Source organism: Bos taurus, chromosome 18, assembly GCF_002263795.3.
Source record: "Bos taurus isolate L1 Dominette 01449 registration number 42190680 breed Hereford chromosome 18, ARS-UCD2.0, whole genome shotgun sequence".
Taxonomy (NCBI): domain Eukaryota; kingdom Metazoa; phylum Chordata; class Mammalia; order Artiodactyla; family Bovidae; genus Bos; species Bos taurus.
Window position 1 is genome coordinate 1,786,138 of NC_037345.1, and position 24,951 is coordinate 1,811,088.

Genomic DNA, 24,951 nt, shown 5'->3' on the forward strand with positions numbered 1-24,951 from the left:
CCTGGGGCTGGTTGGGAGTGGGAGCGGGGCTGGGGTGGGGTGGGGCGGGCATCTACCTCCTATCTCAGAGAGGTTAAGATCATGGGTTTTGGAGTTACACACACACACAGGTTTGAATATTGGCTCTTTAACTTTTTCAGTGTGTACCTAGGCAAAACAGTTACCTCATCTCTAAATGGGATGCCAGTTTATCTGCCTCATACACAGTCGAAAAATTAAGCAAAATATAGTCAAAGCTTTGGTTTTTCCAGAAGTCCTGTACCAATGTGAAAGTTGGACCATAAAGAAGACTGAGCGCTGAAGAACTGATGCTTTTGAGAGTTCCCAGGTGAATTTAACTCAGATGACCATTATATCTACTACTGCGGGCAGGAATCCCTCAGAAGAACTGGAGTAGCCATCATAGTCAACAAAAGAGTCCAAAATGCAGTACTTGGATGCAATCTCAAAAACAACAGAATGATCTCTGTTCGTTTCCAAGGCAAACCATTCAATATCACAGTAAGCCAAGTCTATGCCCCAACCAGTAACGCTGAAGAAGCTGAAGTTGAATGGTTCTATGAAGACCTACAAGACCTTTTAGAACTAACACCCAAAAAAGATGTCCTTTTCATTATAGGGGACTGGAATGCAAAAGTAGGAAATCAAACAACACCTGGAGTAACAGGCAAATTTGGCCTTGGAATATGGAATGAAGCAGGGCAAAGGCTAATAGAGTTTTGCCAAGAGTACACACTGGTCATAGCAAACACCCTCTTCCAACGACAAAAGAGAAGACTCTACACATGGACATCACCAGATGGTCAACACCGAAATCAGATTGATTATATTCTTTGCAGCCAAAGATGAAGAAGCTCTATACAGTCAGCAAAAACAAGACCAGGAGCTGACTGTGGCTCCGATCATGAGCTCCTTATTGCCAAATTCAGACTTAAATTGAAGAAAGTAGGGAAAACCACTAGACCATTCAGGTATGACCTAAATCAAATCCCTTATGATTATACAGTGGAAGTGAGAAATAGATTTAAGGGGCGTGATCTGATAGAGTGCCTGAAGAACTGTGGACTAAGATTCATGACATTGTACAGGAGACAGGGATCAAGACCATCGGAATTTAGAAAGATGGTAACAATAACCCTGTGTATGAGACAGCAAAAGAGACATTGATGTATAGAACAGTCTTATGGACTCTATGGGAGAGGGAGAGGGTGGGAAGATTTGGGAGAATGGCATTGAAACATGTAAAATATCATGTATGAAATGAGATGCCAGTCCAGGTTCCATGCACAATACTGGATGCTTGGGGCTAGAGCACTGGGACGACCCAGAGGGATGGTATGGGGAAGGAGGAGGGAGGAGGGTTCAGGATGGGGAACACATGTATACCTGTGGCGGATTCATTTTGATATTTGGCAAAACTAATACAATTATGTAAAGTTTAAAAATAAAAAAAAAAAAAAAGACCATCCCCATGGAAAAGAAATGCAAAAAAGCAAAATGGCTGCCTGGGGAGGCCTTAAAAATAGCTGTGAAAAGAAGAGAAGCAAAAAGCAAAGGAGAAAAGGAAAGATATAAACATCTGAATGCAGAGTTCCAAAGAATAGCAAGAAGAGATAAGAAAGCCTTCCTCAGTGATCAATGCAAAGAAATAGAGGAAAACAACAGAATGGGAAAGACTAGAGATCACTTCAAGAAAATTAGAGATACCAAGGGAACATTTCATGGAAAGATGGGCTCGATAAAGGACAGAAATGGTATGGACCTAACAGAAGCAGAAGATATTAAGAAGAGGTGGCAAGAATACACAGAAGAACTGTACAAAAAAGATCTTTACGACCCAGAGAATCACGATGGTGTGATCACTCACCTAGAGCCAGACATCCTGGAACTCGAAGTCAAGCAGGCCTTAGAAAGCATCACTATGAACAAAGCTAGTGGAGGTGATGAAATTCCAGTTGAGCTTTTTCAAATCCTGAAAGACGATGCTGTGAAAGTGCTGCACTCAATATGCCAGCAAATTTGGAAAACTCAGCAGTGGCCACAGAACTGGAAAAGGTCAGTTTTCATTCCAATCCCAAAGAAAAGCAATGCCAAAGAATGCTCAAACTACCACACAATTGCACTCATCTCACACGCTAGTAAGTAATGCTCAAAATTCTCCAAGCCAGGCTTCAGCAATATGTGAACCATGAACTTCCAGATGTTCAAGCTGGTTTTAGAAAAGGCAGAGGAACCAGAGATCAAATTGCCAACATCCGCTGGATCATGGAAAAAGCAAGAGAGTTCCAGAAAAACATCTGTTTCTGCTTTATGGACTATGCCAAAGCCTTTGACTGTGTGGATCAGAATAAACTGTAGAAAATTCTGGAAGAGATGGGAATCCCAGACCACCTGATCTGCCTCTTGAGAAACCTGTATGCAGGTCAGGAAGCAACAGTTAGAACTGGACATGTGCCGGGGACCAGCCCCGGCTGATCCAGGGTATTCGAAGGAGAGAGGGCATAGGCGAGGATCAGGAAACAATTGCTTAATTAAACGTTAATTAAGGATATAAAGAGTAATAGAATGAGGATAGCTCAGTGAGGAAATTTAGTGGAGAAAAGCGGCTGAAATAAGGATAGCTCAGTGAGGAAATTCAGTGGAGAAAAGAGGCTGAATAATTCAGCCAGAAGGTAAGAGAAAGAACGACATGGTGAGACCAAGTTTCGGTGAACAAGGCCCGCACTTTATTTTCCAAAGTAGTTTTTATACCTTAAGTTATGCATAGAGGATAATGGGGGAAGGGGTAGAGTCATGCAGCAAGCCAGGCTTTCTTCCCGAAAACTTATCATATGCAAAAGCTTAGGTGATTTGCAGTATCTTCTGGCCTGGAGGCCTGTTAACATTTTAAGACCTTTTCTTCAGAAAACTTATTTTTCTCTAAAGGTGATTGGTCAGGAGCCACCCTCCAAAAGCATTAGATAAAGTTGCATTCCTACAGCGCAAAGGTGTGGTGAGCTATAACAAGAAAAAGAATTAACTCAAGGGTCCCAGGTTACAAATATTAAAGCTACTACTTACACCAATTATATTAATCAATACACTGCCAGGGACACAGCAGGTAAGGGATATGGAAACTTAGCAGCAAACATTGGCCCAACAAGTGAAAATCCCTTCACCAATACAATTTCTAATCAATCTTTTAACTACTCAAAAGAATCTGTGTTTAGACAGTTTAGAACATCTCCTGCCTCTCACAGTTGGGAGGCTCTGAACAATCACATGTGGCCGGAAAAACCAATTCAGGCAGGCTAGAGGATTTCCAAAGGAGTTTGTAGGTTAAACACTGTCACACCCAGGAATTATTAACTGGAGCTGTAAGCTAACTCTTTTTTCAGAGAGGTAGTGGGGGACAGCCCCCCGTAAAGTCAGAGGTGTAGGTGAAAGCACAAAGCAGAAAGTAGGCAGACTCTGGTTTTGGGTGTAAATGCTCGAGAATTTCCAGGGGTACTCCTGAGGCTCGATCCCGCCTTTGCGTGTGCCAAGCCTCCTTCCTCATGACCTTTGTCATGGGCGGGGTTCCTCACGCTGGCTCCTGGCAGCGATAGAATTCCAGTTGAGCTATTCCAGATCCTGAAAGATGATGCTGTGGAAAGTGCTGCACTCAATATGCAATATGCAATATGCACTCAATATGCAATATGCCGGCTCCCGGCAGACATGGAACAACAGACTGGTTCCAAATAGGAAAAGGAGTACGTCAAGGCTGTATATTGTCACCCTGCTTATTTAACTTATATGCAGAGTACATCATGAGAAATGCTGAGCTGCAAGAAGCACAAGCTGGAATCAAGATTGCCAGGAGAAATACCAATAACCTCAGATATGCAGATGACACCACCCTTATGGCAGAAAGTGAAGAGGAACTAAAAAGCCTCTTGATGAAAATCAAAGTGGAGAGTTAAAAAGTTGGCTTAAAGCTCAACATTCAGAAAAAGAAGATCATGGCATCTGGTCCCATCACTTCATGGGAAATAGATGGGGAAACAGTGTCAGACTTTATTTTTGGGGGCTCCAAAATCACTGCAGATGGTGACTGCAGCCATGAAATTAAAAGACGCTTACTCCTTGGAAGAAAAGTTATAACCAACCTAGATAGCATATTGAAATGCAGAGACATTACTTCGCCAACAAAGGTCCCTCTAGTCAAGGCTATGGTTTTTCCAGTGGTTATGTATGGATGTGAGAGTTGGACTGTGAAGAAAGCTGAGCACTGAAGAATTGATGCTTTTGAACTATGGTGTTGAAGACTCTTGAGAGTCCCTTGGACTGCAAGGAGATCCAACCAGTCCATTCTAAAGGAGATCAGCCCTAGGTGTTCTTTGGAAGGAATGATGCTAAAGCTGAAACTCCAGTACTTTGGCCACCTCATGCAAAGAGCTGACTCATTGGAAAAGACTCTGATGCTGGGAGGGATTGGGGGCAGGAGGAGAAGGGGATGACAGAGGATGAGATGGCTGGATGGCATCACCGACTCGATGGACGTGAGTTTGAGTGAACTCTGGGAGATGGTGATGGACAGGGAGCCCTGGCGTGCTGCGATTCATGGGGTCGCAAAGAGTTGGACACGACTGAGCGACTGAACTGAACTGAACTGGACAGCAAGGAGATCAAACCACTCAATCCTAAAGGAAATCAACCCTGAATATTCATTGGAAGCTGATGCTGAAGCTCCAATACTATGGCCACCTGATGTGAAGAGATGACTCACTGGAATAGACCTTGATACTGGGAAAGATTAAAGGCAGGAGGAGAAGGGGGCAACAGAGAATAATATGGCATCACCAACCCAATCAACAGGAATCTGAGCAAATTCCAGGAGATAGTGAAAGACAGGAAAGCCTGGTGTGCTGCAGTCCATGGGGTCGCAAGAAGTCAGCATGACTGAGCAACTGAACAGCAAAAAGGAAATGTTTACTAATGCTTTGCATATAAGTATTAACTATTATTTTTCAAAGGCAAATGGAAGACCAGAGGCCAATTTAATTGCCTCTCAAAGAGTAAGTTATTTCTTCCATACCAAATCCAAGGTCACAAGTGTGTCCACTGGCGTAACATATCAGAATCCGAATACCATTCTATAACAAAACGAACACAACTAGATGCTAAGAGCTGTGACCTCTACCAAACACACGTCACTGTTTCCCCTCATTAGCCAAATCAACCACTAGGACTTATCCTGTGTGCTCAGTTGTGTCCCACTCTTTGTGACCCCATGGGCTGTAACTCGCCAGGCTCCTCTGTCCATGGGGATTCTTCAGGCAGAAACACTGGAGTTGGTTGCCATGCTCTCCTCCAGGGGATCTCCCCAACCCAGGGATCGAACCCAGGTCTCCCGCACCGCAGGCGGATTCTTGACTGTCTGAGGCACCAGGGAAGCCCAGGACTTATCTTAAGGATACTAAAATGTCGGTTTCTAGCAGTCCGCAACCTTACTCATCACGTGATGGGCCCCAATCCCTTCTTTCCCTGACATTGCGTCAGCCAGAAGTAGAGCCGCCTTCCCAGGAATCAACTAAGAAGCTGATACGTACTCCAGTTGATTGGCATGTGGCTTGACCAATAACGTCTCGGGAAGGCAAGGCGCGGCGAGGCACTTTCCCCCACGCTCTCTGGTTGGACGGGGCGGTGCGTGCTGCAGCCTGCCGCGTCTTGAGGCCGGTGCCACTGCGCGTCTGTGCGAACAGGTAACCGAGGGATCCGGGCAGTGGGCTCTGAGAGAGAAGTCAGGAACTGCGACCCCGGGAGAAGCAGACTGGACTGAGAGAGTTCTGCCGCGCAGACATAGCGGCTGGGCCCGGCGTCTGGTCCCTGGGCCAGGTCCTGTGAGGCCTCTGGAACCGGGGCCCGGGCCGGAACCGAGGCTGAGGAGGCAGCTGGGCTACCCGGCCGCCGGAAGGTGGCTTTTTGTCAGACCCCTGGAGCGGCTTTGGCCTTGAGTGGCCTTGCTAAGGACCGAGACCCTGGAGGGATCATCGTGGTCGCCGACTACCCGTCCCAGGCGGAGGTTTTATACGCCCTGGTTTTAATCCCCTAGGGACGGGCGGGGTTGCCTGGTAGCGTGGTCAGGATGGGTAGGATCAGGCTGCGTGAGCCGTTCCCTCAGTTGTCGGCGCCCGCCCCCCAATTCTTGATGGTAGCTAAGTAACTGATTCTAGTCCAGGCCCTTCTGGAGGCACTTGCCAAGCTCCGTTGCATTCAGCGATTACTGTCAGTCTTTTTCCGCTATGCTTTAAGTTCATTCGCAATTCGCTCTTTAAAGATTCCTATAGCATGAAATACTTAGCAACCACTGAACTGGATGCTGAGAACATTCCCGTAGTGGAGAGCAAAACCTCCAGTCATGATTCCCACTGGGCTGGAATTTACAGCCTCTTGGGGAAATGGACATCAGCCCTCAAATGCATGTGGAAATTATGGCAGAAGTCACCTGGGGCTCTGAAACTAAAACAGGGAAAATCTGATCAAGAAGGAGAAGCCTTCCTTAAATAAATTTCTTTGAAGTTGAGATACCAACAATGAGAAATTAACTAGGAAAAACCAAAGAGGGGAATAGGGTAGTCAGCTTACTTCAAATGAAGAGCATGTTGAAAGGTCCAGTGGCTGGAACCTTAAACCCAAAGGCCGCGGCTCCTGCTGGGGTATGGAATCTGGTCTCCTCTGTGCTACCTCTGTATCCAATGTAACCTTCCTGTATATTTATATTGAATAAATGAATGAGTTGTGGTGACACAGCCTTGAATAGTCCCAGCCTCCATAGGGCTTTACATCAGTATATTGGCTCCTTTTATATCATACTGCCGGAGAAGGTAATGGCACCCCACTCCAGCACTCTTGCCTGGAAAATCCCATGGACGGAGGGGCCTGGTGGGCTGCAGTCCATGGGGTCCCTAGGAGTCGGACACGACTGAGCGACTTCACTTTCACTTTTCACTTTCATGCATTGGAGAAGGAAATGGCAACCCACTCCAGTGTTCTTGCCTGGAGAATCCCAGGAACGGGGGAGTCTGGTGGGCTGCCATCTATGGGTCGCACAGAATTGGACACAACTGAAGCGACTTAGCAGCAGCAGCATATCATACTGCAGTTACTTCTAGGTATGACTGTCTCCCCATTAAGGGTGTAGACTCTATTCATCTTGGTTCCCAGCATATAGTATGGACTCAGTATGTTGAAAGAATGAGCAGAGATGGAAAATCCGTATGTCATTTGGAATGGAACTGTTTGTTTTTCTCAGTGGCACGTTTAGAGGAGGAGCAACGAACACTGTGCAACAGCTATGATGCTGTTGCTCTGTCGGAGTTAGCACCCTGCGTTCATTGTTGCCACCATTATTAAGGTGCATTGAGCCATGTTGAGGAGGGTCAAGGAGGAATGTGGTGTGACAGAGTTTCTAGAAACTGTAGCCTTGACTCCTTGGCATCAACAGAAAGTCCTCAGCTATGGAAATTTTAGTCAGTTCTTTGACTCAAAGGCCTTCTTGTTTGAATAATGGGTTGATTGAGTTTTGAATAAATCAATTGAAATTGTGATTAAACATAAAATCTAAGAGTCACAGTCTCATCATGTTTGCTGTATACATCTTTCTTTGTTGTATCTTCCTCCTAAGAAGGAAGAAAACTTTGAGGTAAGTGATGTAAAGTAGTAGTACCCAGTTTGTTCCATTTTACCAGTTGCTTCCAAATACAGGAGGCGTTTTGAACCACACACTCCAGGTGTAGGCAGGATAGGTACTACTGTTTTATAAGAAGGGAAACAAGTGTAGGACAAAGTGACTTTAAAGGTTAGAGCTAGGTCTATGGTTAGAGACTTTTAGATAATACTGTGAATGAGATGGTTCCTTATTTTTCCAGACAGCCAGAGCTGTTGGCAGTGCAGCCCCATGCCACTTCTCTCTCACCCGCCTGTCAGAGAAGCCATGTAATATATGTGAAAGAGATTGGAAACTGTAAATCTGTTTTTTTTTTTCCAATTTAAAGAAAAATGTTTTATTGAGGAACAACCGACATACAAAAAGCTGTGCATACTTAATGCAAATAAGTTGATGAGTTTGAAGATAAGTATACATTGATGAAACTATAATCACAATCAATACTGTAAATAGTAATATATCATCTCATCCAAAAGTTTCCTCCACTCTTTTTAATTTTTAATTTTTTGTGTGTGATAAGAGCACATAAGATCTGCCCTCTTACATTTTTAAGTGTAAATGCAGTATTCTGAACTGTAGGCACTATGCTGTGCAGTAGATCTCTGGGACTCACTCCTCTTCCATAACTGAGCCTTTGTATCTTTTAACCAACACCTTCCCTATTCCACTTCTCTACTCCCCCTCTTCCTATACCTTGGTAACCACCATTCTACTCTCTTCTTCTATGAGTTTAATTGTTTTATATTACTCATATCAATCGGATTGTATAGTCTTTGTTTTCCCACATCTAGATTATTTCACTTAGCACAGTGTCCATTAGGTTCATCCATGAATTTCATGTCCTCTGTATATATATACTCAGAAGTGAAATGGCTGGATCATGTTGTAGTTCTATTTTTCAATTTTGAGGAAACTCTATACGATTTTCCATAGTGGCTGTACCAATTTATATTCCCACCAGCAGTGTACAAGAGTTCCCTTTTCTCCACATCCTCCTCACCAACACTTATCTTTTGATTTTTTTTATCAAAGTACAGTTGATTTACAATGTTGTGTTAGTTTCAGGTATATAGCAAACTGATTCAGATATAGATGTATAGATATTCTTTTTCAGATTCTTTTTCATTTAGGTTATTACAAGATATTGAATGTTGAACTATACCAGTTCCTGTGCTGTACAATAGGTCCTTGTTGTTTGATTTTTTTAAATAATTGTCACCCTAATAGGTATAAGGTGATGTCTCATTGAGGTTTTGATTTGCATTTTCCTGATGATTAGTGATGTTGAGCATCTTTTCATATACCTGTTACCATTTGCATGGAATATCTTTTATTAACCCTTTACTTTTAGCTTATGGCTATCCAGTGAGTCTCTTGTAGAATGAATATAGTTTGATCTTTTTATTGTATCCATTCAAGCACCTTTAAGACTTTTGATTGAAAAGTTTAGTCCACTTACATTTAAATTAATAAGTAATTATTGATATGTAAGGACTTACTACTGTCATTTGTTAATATTTTTTATTTTGCTGTTTTTTTCTTTTCCTCTCTTTGAAAGTGAAAGTGAAAGTGAAGTCGCTCAGTCATGTCCGACTCTTTGTGACCCCATGGACTGTAACCTGGCTCCTCTGTCCATGGGATTTTCCAGGCAATAGTACTGGAGTGGATTGCCATTTCCTTCTCCATGTAAATCTGTTTTACTTCCTGATTTCCCTCTCTTCTGAGTCCCTTTCTCTTTCACAGATTCTGAGCTCTGCCTCCTTACTGCAGCTGCAGCATCCTCACTCCCAGCAGCCTAACAGCTGGGAGGACAGCGGCTTACCTGTTGGGTTCCAGAACTAAGTTGAGGCAGGTATATTCCTGCTACTTGCAGGTAGTCTCTTGTATAGATAAGCCCATCTCCAGGTCCGTTGTTGCTGGCAACAGCCTCCCCAAGATGGTCTAGCCAAACCTGGAGGCTCTGGCTTTGGGGATAGTGAAACTTGGCACAGTTCTAGACATGTGGGTGAAGACAGAGCTGGAAGGGTCCTATCGAGTGCAGGCCTCTTGATGGTGAAGTAAAGTAGCTCCCATAAAGACCTGGAGCTAGGACTGGAACCCAGGGCTTCTCCTGAGCCTCCCCTATCCCCAATGGACTTTTCTGCTAGACCATGAGGTTTTATTCTCATTTCCTAATTCCTGACCTAGGGCTTGGCACAGTGGGTGCTCCATACATTTTTGCAGTGAATAAATGCATGAAGAAACCACCTCCTATTGCACTTAATGTGTTGGTATATTGAACTTGAGGTTGGCCCTGGAAGGAAGAGCATGTGCAGCTGTTGTCTGCTAGCGCAGCACGTTTTGCTTCGATGATAATTTTAGCTTTGGACATTACAACATAGAGGTTTTAGGATCACACAGCTTACCCATGTCCTGCTTTGACTTGGCCTGAGAAGCTAGGAGTCCTGTGTAATGCTTACTATCTCTCAGTTTCACTTCCCCTCATTTCTTTCTTTTTTTTCTTTGGTTAGATCCCTAGGGTTATTTTCAAGATGGACTCAACCTTAACAGCAGGTGAAATCCGGCAGCGTTTTATAGATTTCTTCAAGAGAAATGAACACACCTATGTTCACTCATCTGCCACCATCCCTTTGGACGATCCCACTTTGCTCTTTGCCAACGCAGGCATGAACCAGGTAAGGTTGTTTTCCCCTTCCCCTTGCCTTTTTGTCCACGTAGGAGGCAGCAAAGCAACCCTGAAGTCCTACAGAATCCCAGTTCTGTCACTCACTGTGTAGTCCTTATGTTGTTGAACTTCCATTTCTTTGTGTGTGGAAAGAGAAATAGTAATAGTGCCTGTCTTTAGGTTGCAGTGAGGAGTAAATAAAGTAATGCATTAAAAGTGTTTCCACAGGGACTTACTTACCTGATGGTCCAGTGGTTTAGACTTCACACTTCCACTGCAAGGGGCTCGGGTGAGGCCAAAAAAAAAGGTTTAGCACAGTATTTGAAGTAGGTACTTGAAATTTAGCTATTGTTATTTTTAATTATGATGACAGACCCTGATACTCATGGATTAACCTTGTATGCCTCTCAAGAAAAATACAGCCTGCATCTAGTCTGTAATGTTTTGCCCTTTTTTTTTTTTCTTTCCTAAGGAAAAAGTTATGTTTTATTAGAATCAGAGTCTGGGTTAATCTTGCTGAGCCCTGAAGAGACTTGTTAACTCAGGTGTTGTGGTTCTTCTTCATCTTCTCATTGTTCTTGTATTTTTCTTTATAAAATAAGTCACTTCTTCAGAATTCTTTTAAGGCTTTGCTTTCATTCCCATTCTAGGCCATGCACTGTTCTATTGATTTTTAATTTTTTCTTGAAGCTACTGCCAACCAATGTCAATTTGGATCTACTGCTAAAGAAACTTATTGGGGCAACTGATCTATAAAAGATACTTGAAAGTTTTATTTTAGGAGACAAGAGTTTTCTCTTGAAATAGTGGGAGCATCACAAGTTGATAAAGGTGTTTCAATATGCCTGTGACATGGAAAACTGTTTAATCGGTTGGAAGTGGCTTCAGGTTAGATAGTGCCCTCAGGGCTTTCCTTTGGAGGTTCTCTGGGTGCCCCGCTTAGCTCGATGGGCCCACCAGCCATTAGGATGACCCTCTCTGGGATAAGCTGACATTTTCTTTTGTCCCAGGTCTCTTTTCTGGCTTTGAAAAGTGGCAGCAATGGAAACATTTTCCACCTTGTGCAACGTGAGCTATGAGATTATAAAAGCATTTTCCATTATGTGTGTGAGCCCATGCATACACCTGGGATTGAGGGCGCTGATTTCAGGTGGAGTCTTTCAAGGTGGTGGGCTTTCTGGAACACTGAAACGGTTCTGCTTTAGGCGGACCTAGGCTTTGTCTTCTCCCACCACAAAGTCCAGGCTTGATGAACATTCCCTGAATAACAGTAACTAGTAGACTGCATGTAGCACCTCCTGTACACCAGGCACTGTTCTGTGTCTTACATACACTAACACATTTGATGCTCACTCCGTACCATCCCACTGAGGCACTGAAGGCTCGGATAAAACTGCCTAAGTTCATGAGACTGGAAATGCTGGAGCGTGGATTTGAACTCAGAGAGAGTCATTTGTTTAACTTATGTGCTCTGTTGTTTAGTTGCTAAGTCATCTCCAATTCTTTGAGATCCCATGGACTGTAGCCTGCCAGGCTCCTCTGTCAGTGGGATTTACCAGGAAAGCATACTGGAGGGGGTTGCCATTTCCTTCTCCAGGGATTGAACCTGGGTCTTCTGCATTGGCAGGCAGATTCTTTACCACAGAGCCACCATGGAAGCCCCTTACATGGTCTGCTGCTGCTGCTGCTGCTGCTAAGTCACTTCAGTTGTGTCTGACTCTGTGCGACCCCATAGACAGCGGCCCACCAGGCTCCCCTGGGATTCTCCAGGCAAGAACACTGGAGTGGGTTGCCATTTCCTTCTCCAATGCATGAAAGGGAAAAGTGAAAGTGAAGTCGCTCAGTCGTGTCCGACTCTTCTCAACCCCATGGTCTGCAACCTACCAGGCCCCTCCATCCATGGGATTTTCCAGGCAAGAGTACTGGAGTGGGGTGCCATTGCCTTCTCCATTACGTGGTCTGCCTGCCAAGTCGCTTCAGTCATGTCCGACTCTGTGCGACCCCATGGACTGCAGCCTACCAGGCTTCTCTGTCCATGGGATTCTCCAGGCAAGAACACTGGAGTGGGTTGCCATTTCCTTCTCCAATTACATGGTCTACTACCTCTTAATCAGAAATACCTTTTTTTTTTTTTTTGCTTGATTGTTTGTACATTTTGAATTAGTATTTGTTAGGCATCTGCTCATTCTATCCAGATGCTGGTTATACAGAGCTAAGTAAGATAGTTTTCCTTTAAGGAGTGTGTGGTCTAGTGCAGGACTATCCAGTAGAACTTGCTACTGTGATGGTAATTCTGTGGCTAATCACACATCAGCCAGGTGTGATTATGGAGCCAGTATAACCTAGTTGTGCTGATTCTACTCCTTTAAAAGGTCTCAATTTTTTTTTTTCCTTATCACCTTTACTACCAAGCCAGCACATCAGGTTTGGAATGAATTCTTCTAGAAAGATGGTATAAGCCTTGACTGTCAGAGACTTAAGAGGAAGCACTGGTTTCACTGCATCAACCTTGACCATTATCCTAGATCTGGCAGGGCTTTCTGTCTCTCAGTTGGTGTTACTGGCATTGATGGGAATCGTTAGAGAACTTGGGCCAGCGGAGCGCTGCGGCAAGACAGGCTGCCTCTGCTGCAGCCCACAGGGCCACCTGCCTCTGATAAGTTTCGGTTTTGCAGGCTGATCATATCTGGAAATGGACAGTTTAATGTGTGGTCTCTTCCTGCCAGCGTGCAACCACCTGATATATATGCAACTCTTTAAAAGTTGAAATGTTCCTTTTCTTTTTTAGTTCAAACCCATTTTTCTGAATACTATTGACCCATCTCACCCCATGGCAAAGCTGAGCAGAGCTGCCAACACTCAGAAGTGCATCCGGGCTGGCGGCAAACACAATGACCTGGATGACGTGGGCAAGGATGTCTATCATCACACCTTCTTTGAGATGCTGGGCTCCTGGTCCTTTGGAGATTACTTCAAGGTAAGTTCAAAGAGCAGATCTGTTGGCATTTTGAGATTCAGAAGTGAAGGACATTTCTTAATTCTAAGACTTCCTGAACGCAGTGCCTGTAATTTGATGATTTCAGTTTACGTTTGGATTTTTTGTATAAATTGATCCTGAGTTTGACTATTTATGGTGAAGACACTGCTTTGGCCCTCTTCTATTCATACTAAATAGACTTTGGTTTGGTCACATTTCACATCTTTTTGATCTTGTTGTAGGAACTGGCATGTAAGATGGCTCTGGAACTTCTTACCCAAGAGTTTGGCATTCCAGTTGAAAGACTCTACGTTACTTACTTTGGTGGGGATGAAGCAGCTGGCTTAGAACCAGACCTGGAGTGCAAACAGATTTGGCAAAACTTGGGGTAAGAATGCAGCTTGCATGTTGAGAGTATGAGTATGAAAAAATAAAATGATTGCTACTCTCAGTGCCAGAGTGGGGTCTTAGGCTTGGAGTGCATTGCCATTTCCTATTTTAGGGTATGAATTGGGAGGTGGAGGTGCCTGGGAGTAATTATCTTTTGCTGCATCCATTGTTTCTTAGTAGGTTTACTTGGTCATTCTGTTGTTGAAAGCCAGTATGAAGAGGCATAGGAAGGTGATGCAGCTTTTTTAAAAAGACTTACACTGTCATAATTGTCCTCATTTATGAAAATGAGGGAACGTTTGCAAAGAAATTTGTTTAATTTTGTGCATATTCAGCATAAACATTTTCACTTTTATGTGTTTCTCAGCTTTATCTAGATATTTGCATATTTTCATTTAGTTGTGATCATAACGTGTATTTTATATTCTGTTGTAGTGACTCTTGAATCACTGTTGTGGTTCTTAAGCAGGATTTGATTCAGGCTTGGCATTAGTAATCGCCAAAGAATGAGCTTTCTTTCTAGAAATGCGTAAGGATCTCCTTTTCTCAGGGATGCAGGTCTGTGCAGAATCTTGTCGCTGGCTGTAACTGGGCCTTTCTTCCCGCTCTGTGCAGGCTAGATGACAGCAGAATCCTCCCCGGCAACATGAAGGATAACTTCTGGGAGATGGGTGACACGGGCCCATGTGGTCCCTGCAGTGAGATCCACTACGACCGCATCGGTGGTCGGGATGCAGCACACCTCGTCAACCAGGACGACCCCAACGTGCTGGAGATCTGGAACCTTGTGTTCATCCAGTATAACAGGTTGCCTCCGGGTCCTGAGCTGTTCCTGTTAAGAGCAGCAGCTTTCCTCAAGCTGAGTAGAGCAAGAGGAACTCAGAGCACGTGGTTGTCTTCTCATCCCATCTTAGGGGCCAGTGGGCCAGTGCTAAAGGCATAATTTGCTATAACTTGAACTGCTCTTCTAGAGCTCATTTCCTTGAAGCTTGCCTCACTGTAATGGATCCCAGATTATTTCTTCCCTTTTCCTCTGCACTCCCTTCTTCCCACCGAAATAGGCAGAAGCCAATGGCAGTCACAGCCTGCAAATGGCTAAGTGAGTTTTACCCAGCAGGGAGAGGTGGCAGCTGGAGTCCGTGTTCCAACTTCCTCTTTCTGGATCTTGCAGGGAAACCGATGGCATTCTGAAACCTCTTCCCAAGAAAAGCATTGACACAGGGATGGGCCTGGAGCGACTGGTGTCCGTGCTGCAGAATAAGATGTCCAACTATGACACTGACCTCTTTGTCCCTTATTTTGAAGCCATCCAGAAGGTACCGGTCCTAAACTTGTGTGGAGGTTTCCAGACTGGCTGTTAGTTCTGTCAAAAATAAAACAGTTGTATGCTTTGCCATGTGAGGGTACCTGTGACCATCTGCCAGCTTCATTGTTAATATTAATAACAGTGTTCTGAAGAAGCACAGGCATTGTGATTTATTGAGTGCAGGGGCCTGGTTAGAGGCTCTTCACTCTTGCCCCTGTTGCCTTTCTTGGGATTACAGGATCTGGTGAGAAGCTCACCCTTTCTTCTTATCTGTCTCCCCCTGCCCCCCTGAAAGTCCTCTGGAACCTTCTAGGGTAAGGCAGCACCAGAAGGGCCGCTTCCCAGTAAGCTACCTCCTGGTTTTTATCTGCAGGGCACAGGTGCTCGGCCGTATACTGGGAGAGTGGGTGCAGAGGATGCTGACGGGATTGACATGGCCTACCGGGTGCTGGCTGACCACGCTCGGACCATCACTGTGGCCCTGGCCGATGGCGGCCGACCTGACAATACGGGGCGGGGGTAAGTGCGTTACACATGGCGCAGCGTTAGGACTGACACTTGAGTTTTTGGCTCTGTGGAACTTAAAGCCACGCTTCATTATTGCTTTATTTGTCATCTAGGTAGTTGGAGGGATTCTTTTTCTTTCCTTTTTTAGGAATAGAGGGAGTTTCAGCTTACTTTGAGCAGAGTTCACTATATTAAATCTTTGCTGCCAAGTACAAGATGATAAGGATTGTATTTAAGGTTGTCTGATAAGACATTGACAGGGGCAGGGTAGACACTAATTAATGCGAGGCAACTTGATTATTGACAGGCAGGACCTGGTATTGTGGGCATCAAGTCGGCCATCTGGTCTGTACTTCCTGCCTCCATCTCTGGTTCAGCAGAACAAGGTTGGAAGATAAACCAAGGTTACCTTGATGTGTATTTGTGGATATGTAGTAACATCCACAAAACATGAGTTTTATGCTAGAATTAATGTTCATGACCTTGGGGGAATGCAAAAAAAAAAAGCCTTAGGAGAGTCTCTCAAAGAGTAGGCCTTTTGGTAGAATTCCAAAAGGCCGTCTACAAAATGCTTGACTGGGAATGCTGTCTAGCGGGGTCTTAGGTTCTGTCTCTTACAGGTATGTGTTGAGACGGATTCTCCGCCGGGCTGTTCGATACTCTCACGAGAAACTCAACGCCAGCAGGGGTTTCTTTGCTACGTTAGTAGACGTTGTTGTCCAGTCTCTGGTAGGTGTATTTCCTGCTCACCTCTTCCGTACTAAAGTGCATACCTTAATTGGGGTAGGGTGGGCGATGTCACACTGTTAATGAGAATTTTTAGAGGAGTCATGATATAATCCTTGTCTTTATTGGCCTAAAATCTGTGTTTCCCATTTGCCAGGGAGATGCGTTTCCTGAGCTGAAGAAGGACCCAGATATGGTGAAGGACATCATTAATGAAGAAGAAGTGCAGTTTCTCAAGACTCTCAGCAGAGGGCGTCGCATCCTGGACAGGAAAATTCAGAGCCTGGGAGACAGCAAAACCATTCCTGGTAAGAACCAGTTTGTTCCTTTCTTCATCAGGCTGGTTCATCTTCCTGGAAGGGGCAAGCCTTTTCTCACAAACTTGACTATAGACTCCTGTGTCTCCAAAGGCTGAGCATAGCCTGGTTAGACTGCTTTGGTGTGAAATGGGGTTTAATAATAAGATTTTTAAAGTAATATATTATTGTGGCAAAGTATTCAAACAGTATAGAGGTAGAAAGTGAAAATGCTCTTTGACTCATTTTTCAGAAGTCACAATTCTTTGGAATTTTGCGTATAACTAACCAGTCAGGACTTTTCTCTATTTGCATACAGATGTATATAGGGGTGTGTGTGCTCACAAGTAAAAATGGGAACAAATAGTATATAATGTTTTACAAGTTTATTTTTTACCTGACAGGAAAGTTAGTTCCAAAAGTTTTTACTCTTTATGGAAGTATAATGTACAGGGTGAAAGCCTGGTGTATTTCCCACAAACTGAACACACTTGTGTTCCGATTAGGAAACAGAGCTTTTCCAGGGACCCTTTGTGCTTCTCCCAGGTTGATTGCAAAGGATTTGATGGATTTTCTGATACAGAACCAAAACTGACTTGCGTGGCTCTTTAATTCCTCCTGTCATTGCCAGCTTCCTCCTGGGAAGGGCTTGCAGTGGAAGAGAGGGAGGCTGTTTCTGTCGTTTTTTAATCTTTTAAAATGTATTTGTTTTTAACGGGAGGACAGTTGTTCTACAATATGGTGTTGTTCTCTGCCGTGCATCGGCCGTAAGCACACATGTGCCCCCTGAGCCTCCTCCCTCGTCCCTGTCACTCTTACCGGCCTCCTTGGTGCTGTGCAGGGGATACCGCTTGGCTCCTCTATGACACCTACGGGTTCCCCGTGGATCTCACTGCACTGATTGCTGAAGAGAAGGGGCTGGTGGTGGACATGGATGGCTTTGACGAGGAGAGGAAACTGGCCCAGGTAAAGTGTTTATGGTGTGAGCGGGAAACTCAGCGCCAAGCAAGGTAGGACTTGGCTGCAAAGCATGAGTTTCCTCCCATTAAAGTTTTTAAAATTTCTGTTTTTCCCAAGACCAGTGAGTCTCAAGTGGGGGCGGTTTGGCAGTAATGTCTAAAGACATTTCTCGGGTTTCTCAGCTTGGGGGGCAGGTGCTGCTGCCACGTGGTGGGTCGAGGCCAGGCATGCTGCTCAGCCTCCTTCAGTGGACAGCCTCCCAGAGCAAGAGTTCCCAGCTCCAAATGTCATGGTGCTGAGATCAGAAAAGCTCTGTTTCAGAGCTTTACATGGGGCATGGTTTAGTAATTTTGAGTCTTTCAGAGTTCTTTTTCTCTGACATTAAGGTAACTTGTGCTTATTTCTCTTGCTGGCAGCTGAAATCACAGGGCAAGGGAGCTGGTGGGGAGGACCTCATTATGCTGGACATTTATGCTATTGAAGAGCTCCGGGAAAAGGGTCTGGAGGCAACAGATGATTCCCCGAAGTACAGTTACCATTCGGATTCCAGTGGAACCTACGGTATGTTCATTTGTTCATCTAGGGTGGTTTTCAAGCAATGCGTCTCAAGATTGGGAACCCAAAATATCCATGGTAGCCTCACCTGTAGCGCTGTGTGGTCATGTTGGGTAATTTTATACTCGGAGAGGCCCTTTGTGATTGACTTTCTATCTCTTTTATTTTGAATAATTATAGATTCACAGGATGTTGTAAAAAAATAAATTTAACTTGAGATCTCTTGTACCTTATACCCAGTTTTCACTAATTATATTAATAACATCTTGATAGGAAACAAGGAAAATGATACTGACTGATAAAACTCATAGCGGCTGTTGGATTTTGCGTTAGAACAGTAGTGTTCTAAAGTGAAGACTGTTCAAATACACGGGCACTACATGTTTTTGCTTTCTTCTTTTTTTTAATATTTGTTTACATGTCAGTGCTGAGTCTTAGTTGCAGCGCTTCGGTCTTCAGTCGCAGTCTTCAGCTGTAGCATGTGAATTCTTAGTTGTGGCACGGGGATCTGGTTCCTTGGCCAGGGATTGAACCTGGGCCCCCTGCATTGGAAGTGTGGAGTCCTAACCACTGGAGTACCAGGAAGTCCTATTTTTTCTTTTTTCACTCCAGCAGGGATTCCTAAATCTATCCAAGGAAGCCCACAAAATGAATATATTCTTTCTGAATTGACCTTGGAAAGGGAATTTATTACTACTGTTAAATACCTGCTTATCACGCTCACTGGCTTTCTGCTCAATAGCTCAGAGTTAAGGTGACCAGTTGTCCCATTCTCCCAGAACTGTCCCAGTGTTTCCTCACATCCTGGGAAATCCCTTGGTCCCAAGCAGACCGGGTCAGTTGGTCACCCCTGAGTACTGTGCTCTCCAGTAGAAGACCAGCATATTAAGCCCTTTTGTGGAGTCTAATAGGCTGGCTTCCAACAGAACAGTAGGCAGTTAGGACCTCAGGAGAGTTTGAGAAATAGAATCCAGCACAAGCCAGCTGAGAATGTGAGAGTGAAATCATCCCCTGTGTTTTTCCCCTTGTGCAGTGTTTGAGAGCGCAGTGGCTACAGTGATGGCTCTGCGCCGGGACAGGATGTTCGTGGAGGAAGCGTCCACGGGCCAGGAGTGTGGAGTGGTGCTGGACAAGACCTGTTTCTACGCCGAGCAGGGAGGGCAGACCTACGACGAAGGGTACCTGGTGAAGGTCGACGACAGCAGCGAAGACGTGAGCCAGCAGTTCCTCCTCGCGAGCTGGGGGGCGGGTGGCCGCCACGGCCTGCACCCCGACAGCCACTCTGGCAGCTGGGTGCCCCCGGGCCTGAGGGGCAGACACCACCGCTCTTTGGGCTGTCCCACGGCCAGTGTTTCTGAAGCCACGGGCCCTGCTGCTTGCACTGTGTGGCTTCATCACCGTCAGCTCCCCTCACAGCAGGGTCCTTGCAGCCAGGCTGCTTAGTGATCCCGGGTCCTCCAGGCTCCCCTCAGAAATAAGGAGAGCCAGCTCTGACGGGGGAGGGTGGGGAACGGGACGGGGTCCTCATCCAAGATGCGGCCCGTTGCTCTGCCGCTGCTGGCTCTGTGGTTTTGGACGAGTTCCCAGACGCGTGGACTTGAGTTTCCTTACCCTGGCTTTAATTCTCTAAGATGCTCCCTAATGGAGTGGGTGTGTACACATACACATCTATTACATATTTAAAGTGCTGCGTGTATAGAATAATATAACCGGTGTATGGTGGCCTGTATATATGTTAATGTATATACATACATATATATCATAATAGTATTAATGTTATATGTATAACATGTAAAGAGAGAATTCATATATATGTTTATCTGCATTTGCATGTATACATACCTATATGCGTACACACACACGTTTGGATTTATTTAGTTAGTTGTTTATTGGTCTTCTCCTTGACTCTTAGAAAACTGAGTTCACAGTGAAGAACACTCAGGTCCGAGGAGGGTACGTGCTGCACATAGGAACGCTCTACGGTAGCCTGAAAGTGGGAGACCAGGTCCGGCTGTTCATTGATGAGGTGAGTTGCTTCATGCTGGTCAGTGCTGGATAGGATTACTGATCCTCTCCTTCTCCCTTTTAAAAAAGAAGTCAGCTGTATGGAGGTATAACTGGCATGTAGAATTATAAGATATTTAAAGTGTACGTCAGATCCAGCCACTCCATTCTGAAGGAGATCAGCCCTGGGATTTCTTTGGAAGGAATGATGCTAAAGCTGAAACTCCAGTACTTTGGCCACCTCGTGCGAAGAGTTGACTCATTGGAAAAGACTCTGATGCTGGGAGGGATTGGGGCAGGAGGAGAAGGGGACGACAGAGGATGAGATGGCTGGATGGCATCACCGACTCGATGGACGTGAGTCTGAGTGAAGTCCGGGAGTGGTGACGGACAGGGAGGCCTGGCGTGCTGCGATTCATGGGGTCACAGAGTCGGACACGACTGAGCGACTGAACTGAACTGAACTGAAAGTGTACGTCATGGTGATTTGATACTTTGTGAACAGAATTCACCTCTTCCTCTGGCTTTAAATTGGTCCATCATTATTATCCCTTCTAAGTGAAATTATAAATAGGTAAATTACAAGTAAGGTGCAGAAGTAAATTTTGAGGGCTATAACTGAAATTTAAATCTTAACGTCCCAAGTAAGACCACGGTGATTTCAGTTGAGATCCTGTAGCTTCGTTTTCATGGATTGCCTTTCTCCAGCTTTACCTCAAATACTTCAGGAGCCAAGGATCCCATGTTAAGAAACAGTTGCTACTGCATGTGCCAGAGCTCCAAAATAATAGTAGCATAAAACAGAGTGGAAATGTGCTTTTCACCTGAAAGCCCACACTGATGCAGAGACCCTCCTCACAAAGTCAGAGGGCCTTGCTCTTCTTTGTTGTTCTTCCACCATTGCTGGGATGTTGCTCTTGATTTCATGTTCCAAAAAGATTGCTGTCAGATCCGTTCTCTAGACCAGGGGTTGGTGAGCTTTTCTGGTAAATTGCCTGCATGCATGTGTGCATACTCAGTTGCTCAGTCATGTCTGACTTTTTGCGACCCCATGCCCACAGACTGTAGCCCGCCAGACTCCTATGTCCACGGAAATTTTCCTGGCAAGAATACTGGAGTGGGGTGCCATTTCCTCCTCCAGGGGATCTTCCTGACCCAGGGATCAAACCCATGGGTTTCCTGCATCTCCTGCATTGGCAGGTGGATTCTTTACCGCGGAGCCACCTGGGAAGCCCTTGTAAAGTACCAGATAGTAAATATTTTTGGTTTTCTGAACCATACAGTCTCCATCACAACTGCTGTTGTGGCACAAAAGCACTGTAGACAATATGTAAGCGCAGAGGTGGGCTGTGTTCTGGTAAACCCAGCTACAGAAAGGGACCGCAGGACGGATTTGGCCCACAGGCCGTAACTTGCCACTCCTGTTGTAGATGGTGGGAAGGGGCGCGGGGGTGTGTTCCTTCCCTTGAAGGGAAATGTGTCCCTTCTCACTGACTGGAATTGACTCACCTGGCCAGTTAGCTGTGAGGGACGCTGTAGGCTTTCTTCTGCACAGCCATGTGTCCAGCGAAAGCCTTTAGGACTCGGGAAGAAGGGGAGAGTGCGTGTTGGGGACCGACCAGCAGTCCACCACCGACCTCTCCACCAGCCTGCTCTGCCCCATGCAGCCCCGGCGAAGGCCTGTCATGAGCAACCACACAGCCACTCACATCCTGAACTTTGCCCTGCGCTCTGTGCTGGGGGAGGCTGACCAGAGAGGCTCCCTAGTTGCGCCTGACCGCCTTCGCTTTGACTTCACTGCCAAGGGAGCCATGTCCACCCAGCAGATCAAGAAGGCTGAGGAGATCGCAAATGAGATGATTGAGGCAGCCAAGGTAGGTTGGATTATATGTGAACTGAGTCATGAACTTCTCTCCTTCCTGCACCATTTACGGAGCCGCCGCCGCCCAGATGCTCTCCTTCTGTTGAACTGTATTCTGTCCCGTGAACACACGTGCTTATCACAGTGGTTCTCAGCTGCGCTGGGTAGGGGGCAGTGCTGGTGTTGAGTGAGGGGTCTCTGCTCCACCTCCTCCTCAGGACAACCAGAGCCCTTCTAGTTATGTCTGGTTTATGTATAGCAGCATATCCATTTTTTGGTGCATGGTTTAACAAAATAGTTGGAAATTCCTATTTTGAGCTCCTTGACTTTACATATGGGGCTTTATTCTGGGACATGATCAGCACAGCCAGGATCAGAAACCAGAGCCCTGCCTGCAAACCTCAGTCTCCCTGCTTCCTACTGCACCCCCAGAGAAGATGTTTTCCCAGCTGTTTCTCCTGTCCTTTCTCCATGGCAGCCGGTCTATACTGAGGATTGTTCTCTGGCGGCAGCTAAAGCCATCCAGGGCCTGCGGGCTGTGTTTGATGAGACCTACCCTGACCCTGTGCGAGTCGTCTCCATTGGGGTCCCAGTGTCTGAGCTACTGGATGACCCCTCCGGTCCTGCTGGCTCGCTCACTTCTGTTGAGTTCTGTGGGGGAACGTGAGTACCTCGGGGGCAGTGGTAGACCTGCCTCTTACTAATTTGGGTGACCCTCGGAGGATGTGGGTAATGGGCTAGACCAGCTCTCGTTTGTCTGAGGTTGAAGAGGAGTCCTGAGAAGTGCAGGTGCCAAGCAGCTCTCCCAGAAGCCAGCATCTTTGTGCTCCCATCACACCCTTTGGTGTCTGACATTGACTTTACTGAGTGTGTGGTGAAACGCTCTTCTTAGGAGGAGAAAGTGAGAAGCGTCACCTTAACCCTTACCTCACGCCTGTTTGCTCTGGCTCCCTGGACAGGTGACAAGAGAAGCCTGTGAATTCATGATTCAGCAGGGCCGTGGCGCTTCTGACCTGGTCTTAGCTTTTTTCCATTCTCAGGGCCTCATATAGTTCCCTTTGTCAGCTGAAGGTGCATCTGGGGAATTAACAACCCCATTGTCTCAGAGCCCCGATGTTAGGCCACACGGTAGACCTGACTCAGTTTGGCTGTGGGCAGTCACTTGTTTCTGCCAACTTGAAGATCTCCGTATCCCTTGAGGTCTTTCTGGAACAGTCTGGTGGCCTGGGAAATTCCTGCTTCTAAAGGAATCATGAGAAAAAGAACATTCCTAAGGCCACAGTAGACCCATCCAGGGCCTCCTGTGAGTCTGTGGCAGGTAGATGGCAGGTGGGGGTTGGGGTCAGGGTCCTTGTGGATGACACAGTAAATGAGCATTTGAGGTGAGGTTCTCTGAGCAGTGCAGTTGTTGAAGGGGTTGTGGTAACATTTTAAAGGTAATCCACCGATACTCTCAGAAGGGACAGAAGATAACTGTCCTGTGAGGGAGAATTTCCCACATTTAACATATGAGAAAACTGAGGCTCAGAGATGCGGCTCCTTGCTCAGAGTCAGCCCCAGCCAGGCCTTCTCTGACTGCCTTCCCTTTCCTGGCCAGAACTGTACCCCGACTAAACATGAAGGGCCTTTTCCCCTGTTCCCTGAGGAAGCTTCCCTGGGAGCCGCCACCTCCTAGGGCTCCTGCTCCCAGCTGAGGGCTCCCAGGTGTAGGGACAACTGTGAACTTTGCTTTCTGCCGTGCAGACACCTGCAGAATTCGAGTCACGCGGGAGCGTTCGTGATCGTGAGTGAAGAAGCTATTGCCAAGGGCATCCGGAGGATAGTTGCTGTCACAGGGGCTGAAGCCCAGAAGGTGAGCGGATGAGGCTGGTCTGTGGGCCCAGGCTGTGAATCCACAGGGCAGCTGGTCACACGGCCGCTGTGGTCAGACTCGAAGGTCCAGCACGCCCTCCAGATGTCCTCCAGTTACTTGTGACTGGGAGGAGAAAGCCACTGTCATGTGAGACTTCCTAGCTGTCTTTTAATCTGTTAAAATGCAGGTAAGCTCTGCTGTCACGCGTTCATGTCCAGGAGGGAGGCCGTGTTTTGCCATGTTCCCCGTGCCCCCGGCACTTTGCTGCCTCTCCCTGGGGGCATGTACCTAGTTTGAGATGCGTGGAGTAGGGGGGCAATTGCTCTGGGCGTAGGGACTGGAGCTCACGCCTGACACATGCTGAGGGTTGAGGAGTGGTCATTTCATGGGTGCAGAGGGCTCCTGACGCGTGAGTTCTCAGTCACCCCTGAGCCCCAGATCCACTGGCCAGGTGTGTGAGGAGGGTGCTCCCTTCTGGGGCATGAGGCTGCAGACACCTGCTCCCTGAAGGAAGAGAAAGGTCTGATGTTGTGGGAGAGTGTTGTGTCAGAGCCTGCCACAGTTTACCAGCAGAATTGTGAAGTTCAAGGTTCCCTGACCCAGAGTTTACAACTCTGATTGTCCTCCTCACAGGCCCTCAGGAAAGCAGAGAGCTTGAAGAAATCTCTCTGTGTCGTGGAAGCCAAAGTGAAGGCCCAGGCCGCGCCGAACAAGGACGTGCAGAGAGAGATCGCGGACCTCGGGGAGGTAGGGCCGCCTCCCTCTGCAGCTCGTGGTTCTTGGGGCCGTGGGTGTTGGGACTGACCGCTGATGTCTGGCAGCCTGGCAAAGGGGGCTCCGTGGACCCTGGAACCTGCCTGCTGCCCCTGTTGGTGACAGCAGGAGAGCCCCTTCCAAGCACTAGTGGGCACTGGAGTTGAGGGCTTTGGGAGAGGTCCTGTGGGTGCCCACTTTCTACAGGTCTCCTGGTTTCAAGTCCCTTTATGAGCATTTTCTGATTTTGTGTTCTCTGAGACTTGGGTTCAATCCCTGAGTGGGGAAGATTGCCTGGAGAAGGGCATGGTTACCCACTCCAGTGTTCTTGCCTGGAGAATCCCGTGGACAGAGGAGCCTGGTGGGCTACGGTCCATGGGGTCGTGAAGAGTCAGACACGACTGGGCAA

General features: G+C 46.4%; 1 protein-coding gene across 12 annotated transcripts in view; it reads left to right on the forward strand.

The window, feature by feature from the left end:
- AARS1 (alanyl-tRNA synthetase 1) overlaps positions 1-24,951 on the forward strand; it is a 59,509-nt gene that overhangs the window by 32,559 nt on the left and 1,999 nt on the right. For 3 of the 12 annotated variants that reach the window (XM_059876625.1, XM_005218341.3, XM_059876624.1), the window contains 17 exons: positions 9,434-9,538; positions 10,201-10,365; positions 13,144-13,332; positions 13,575-13,720; positions 14,338-14,529; positions 14,894-15,038; positions 15,402-15,547; positions 16,156-16,264; positions 16,419-16,569; positions 17,399-17,523; positions 17,934-18,078; positions 19,106-19,284; positions 19,985-20,098; positions 21,744-21,950; positions 22,416-22,600; positions 23,681-23,789; positions 24,423-24,536. In XM_059876625.1, coding sequence (XP_059732608.1) covers positions 10,222-10,365; positions 13,144-13,332; positions 13,575-13,720; positions 14,338-14,529; positions 14,894-15,038; positions 15,402-15,547; positions 16,156-16,264; positions 16,419-16,569; positions 17,399-17,523; positions 17,934-18,078; positions 19,106-19,284; positions 19,985-20,098; positions 21,744-21,950; positions 22,416-22,600; positions 23,681-23,789; positions 24,423-24,536 — 2,400 coding nt within the window. In that variant the 5' untranslated portion in view covers positions 9,434-9,538; positions 10,201-10,221. Of the gene's footprint in view, positions 1-5,662; positions 6,047-9,433; positions 9,543-10,200; positions 10,366-13,143; positions 13,333-13,574; positions 13,721-14,337; positions 14,530-14,893; positions 15,039-15,401; positions 15,548-16,155; positions 16,265-16,418; positions 16,570-17,398; positions 17,524-17,933; positions 18,079-19,105; positions 19,285-19,984; positions 20,099-21,743; positions 21,951-22,415; positions 22,601-23,680; positions 23,790-24,422; positions 24,537-24,951 lie in introns of those variants that run through there. The other 9 variants (XM_059876627.1, XM_010814304.4, XM_059876628.1 and 6 more) reach the window with 7 other exon arrangements.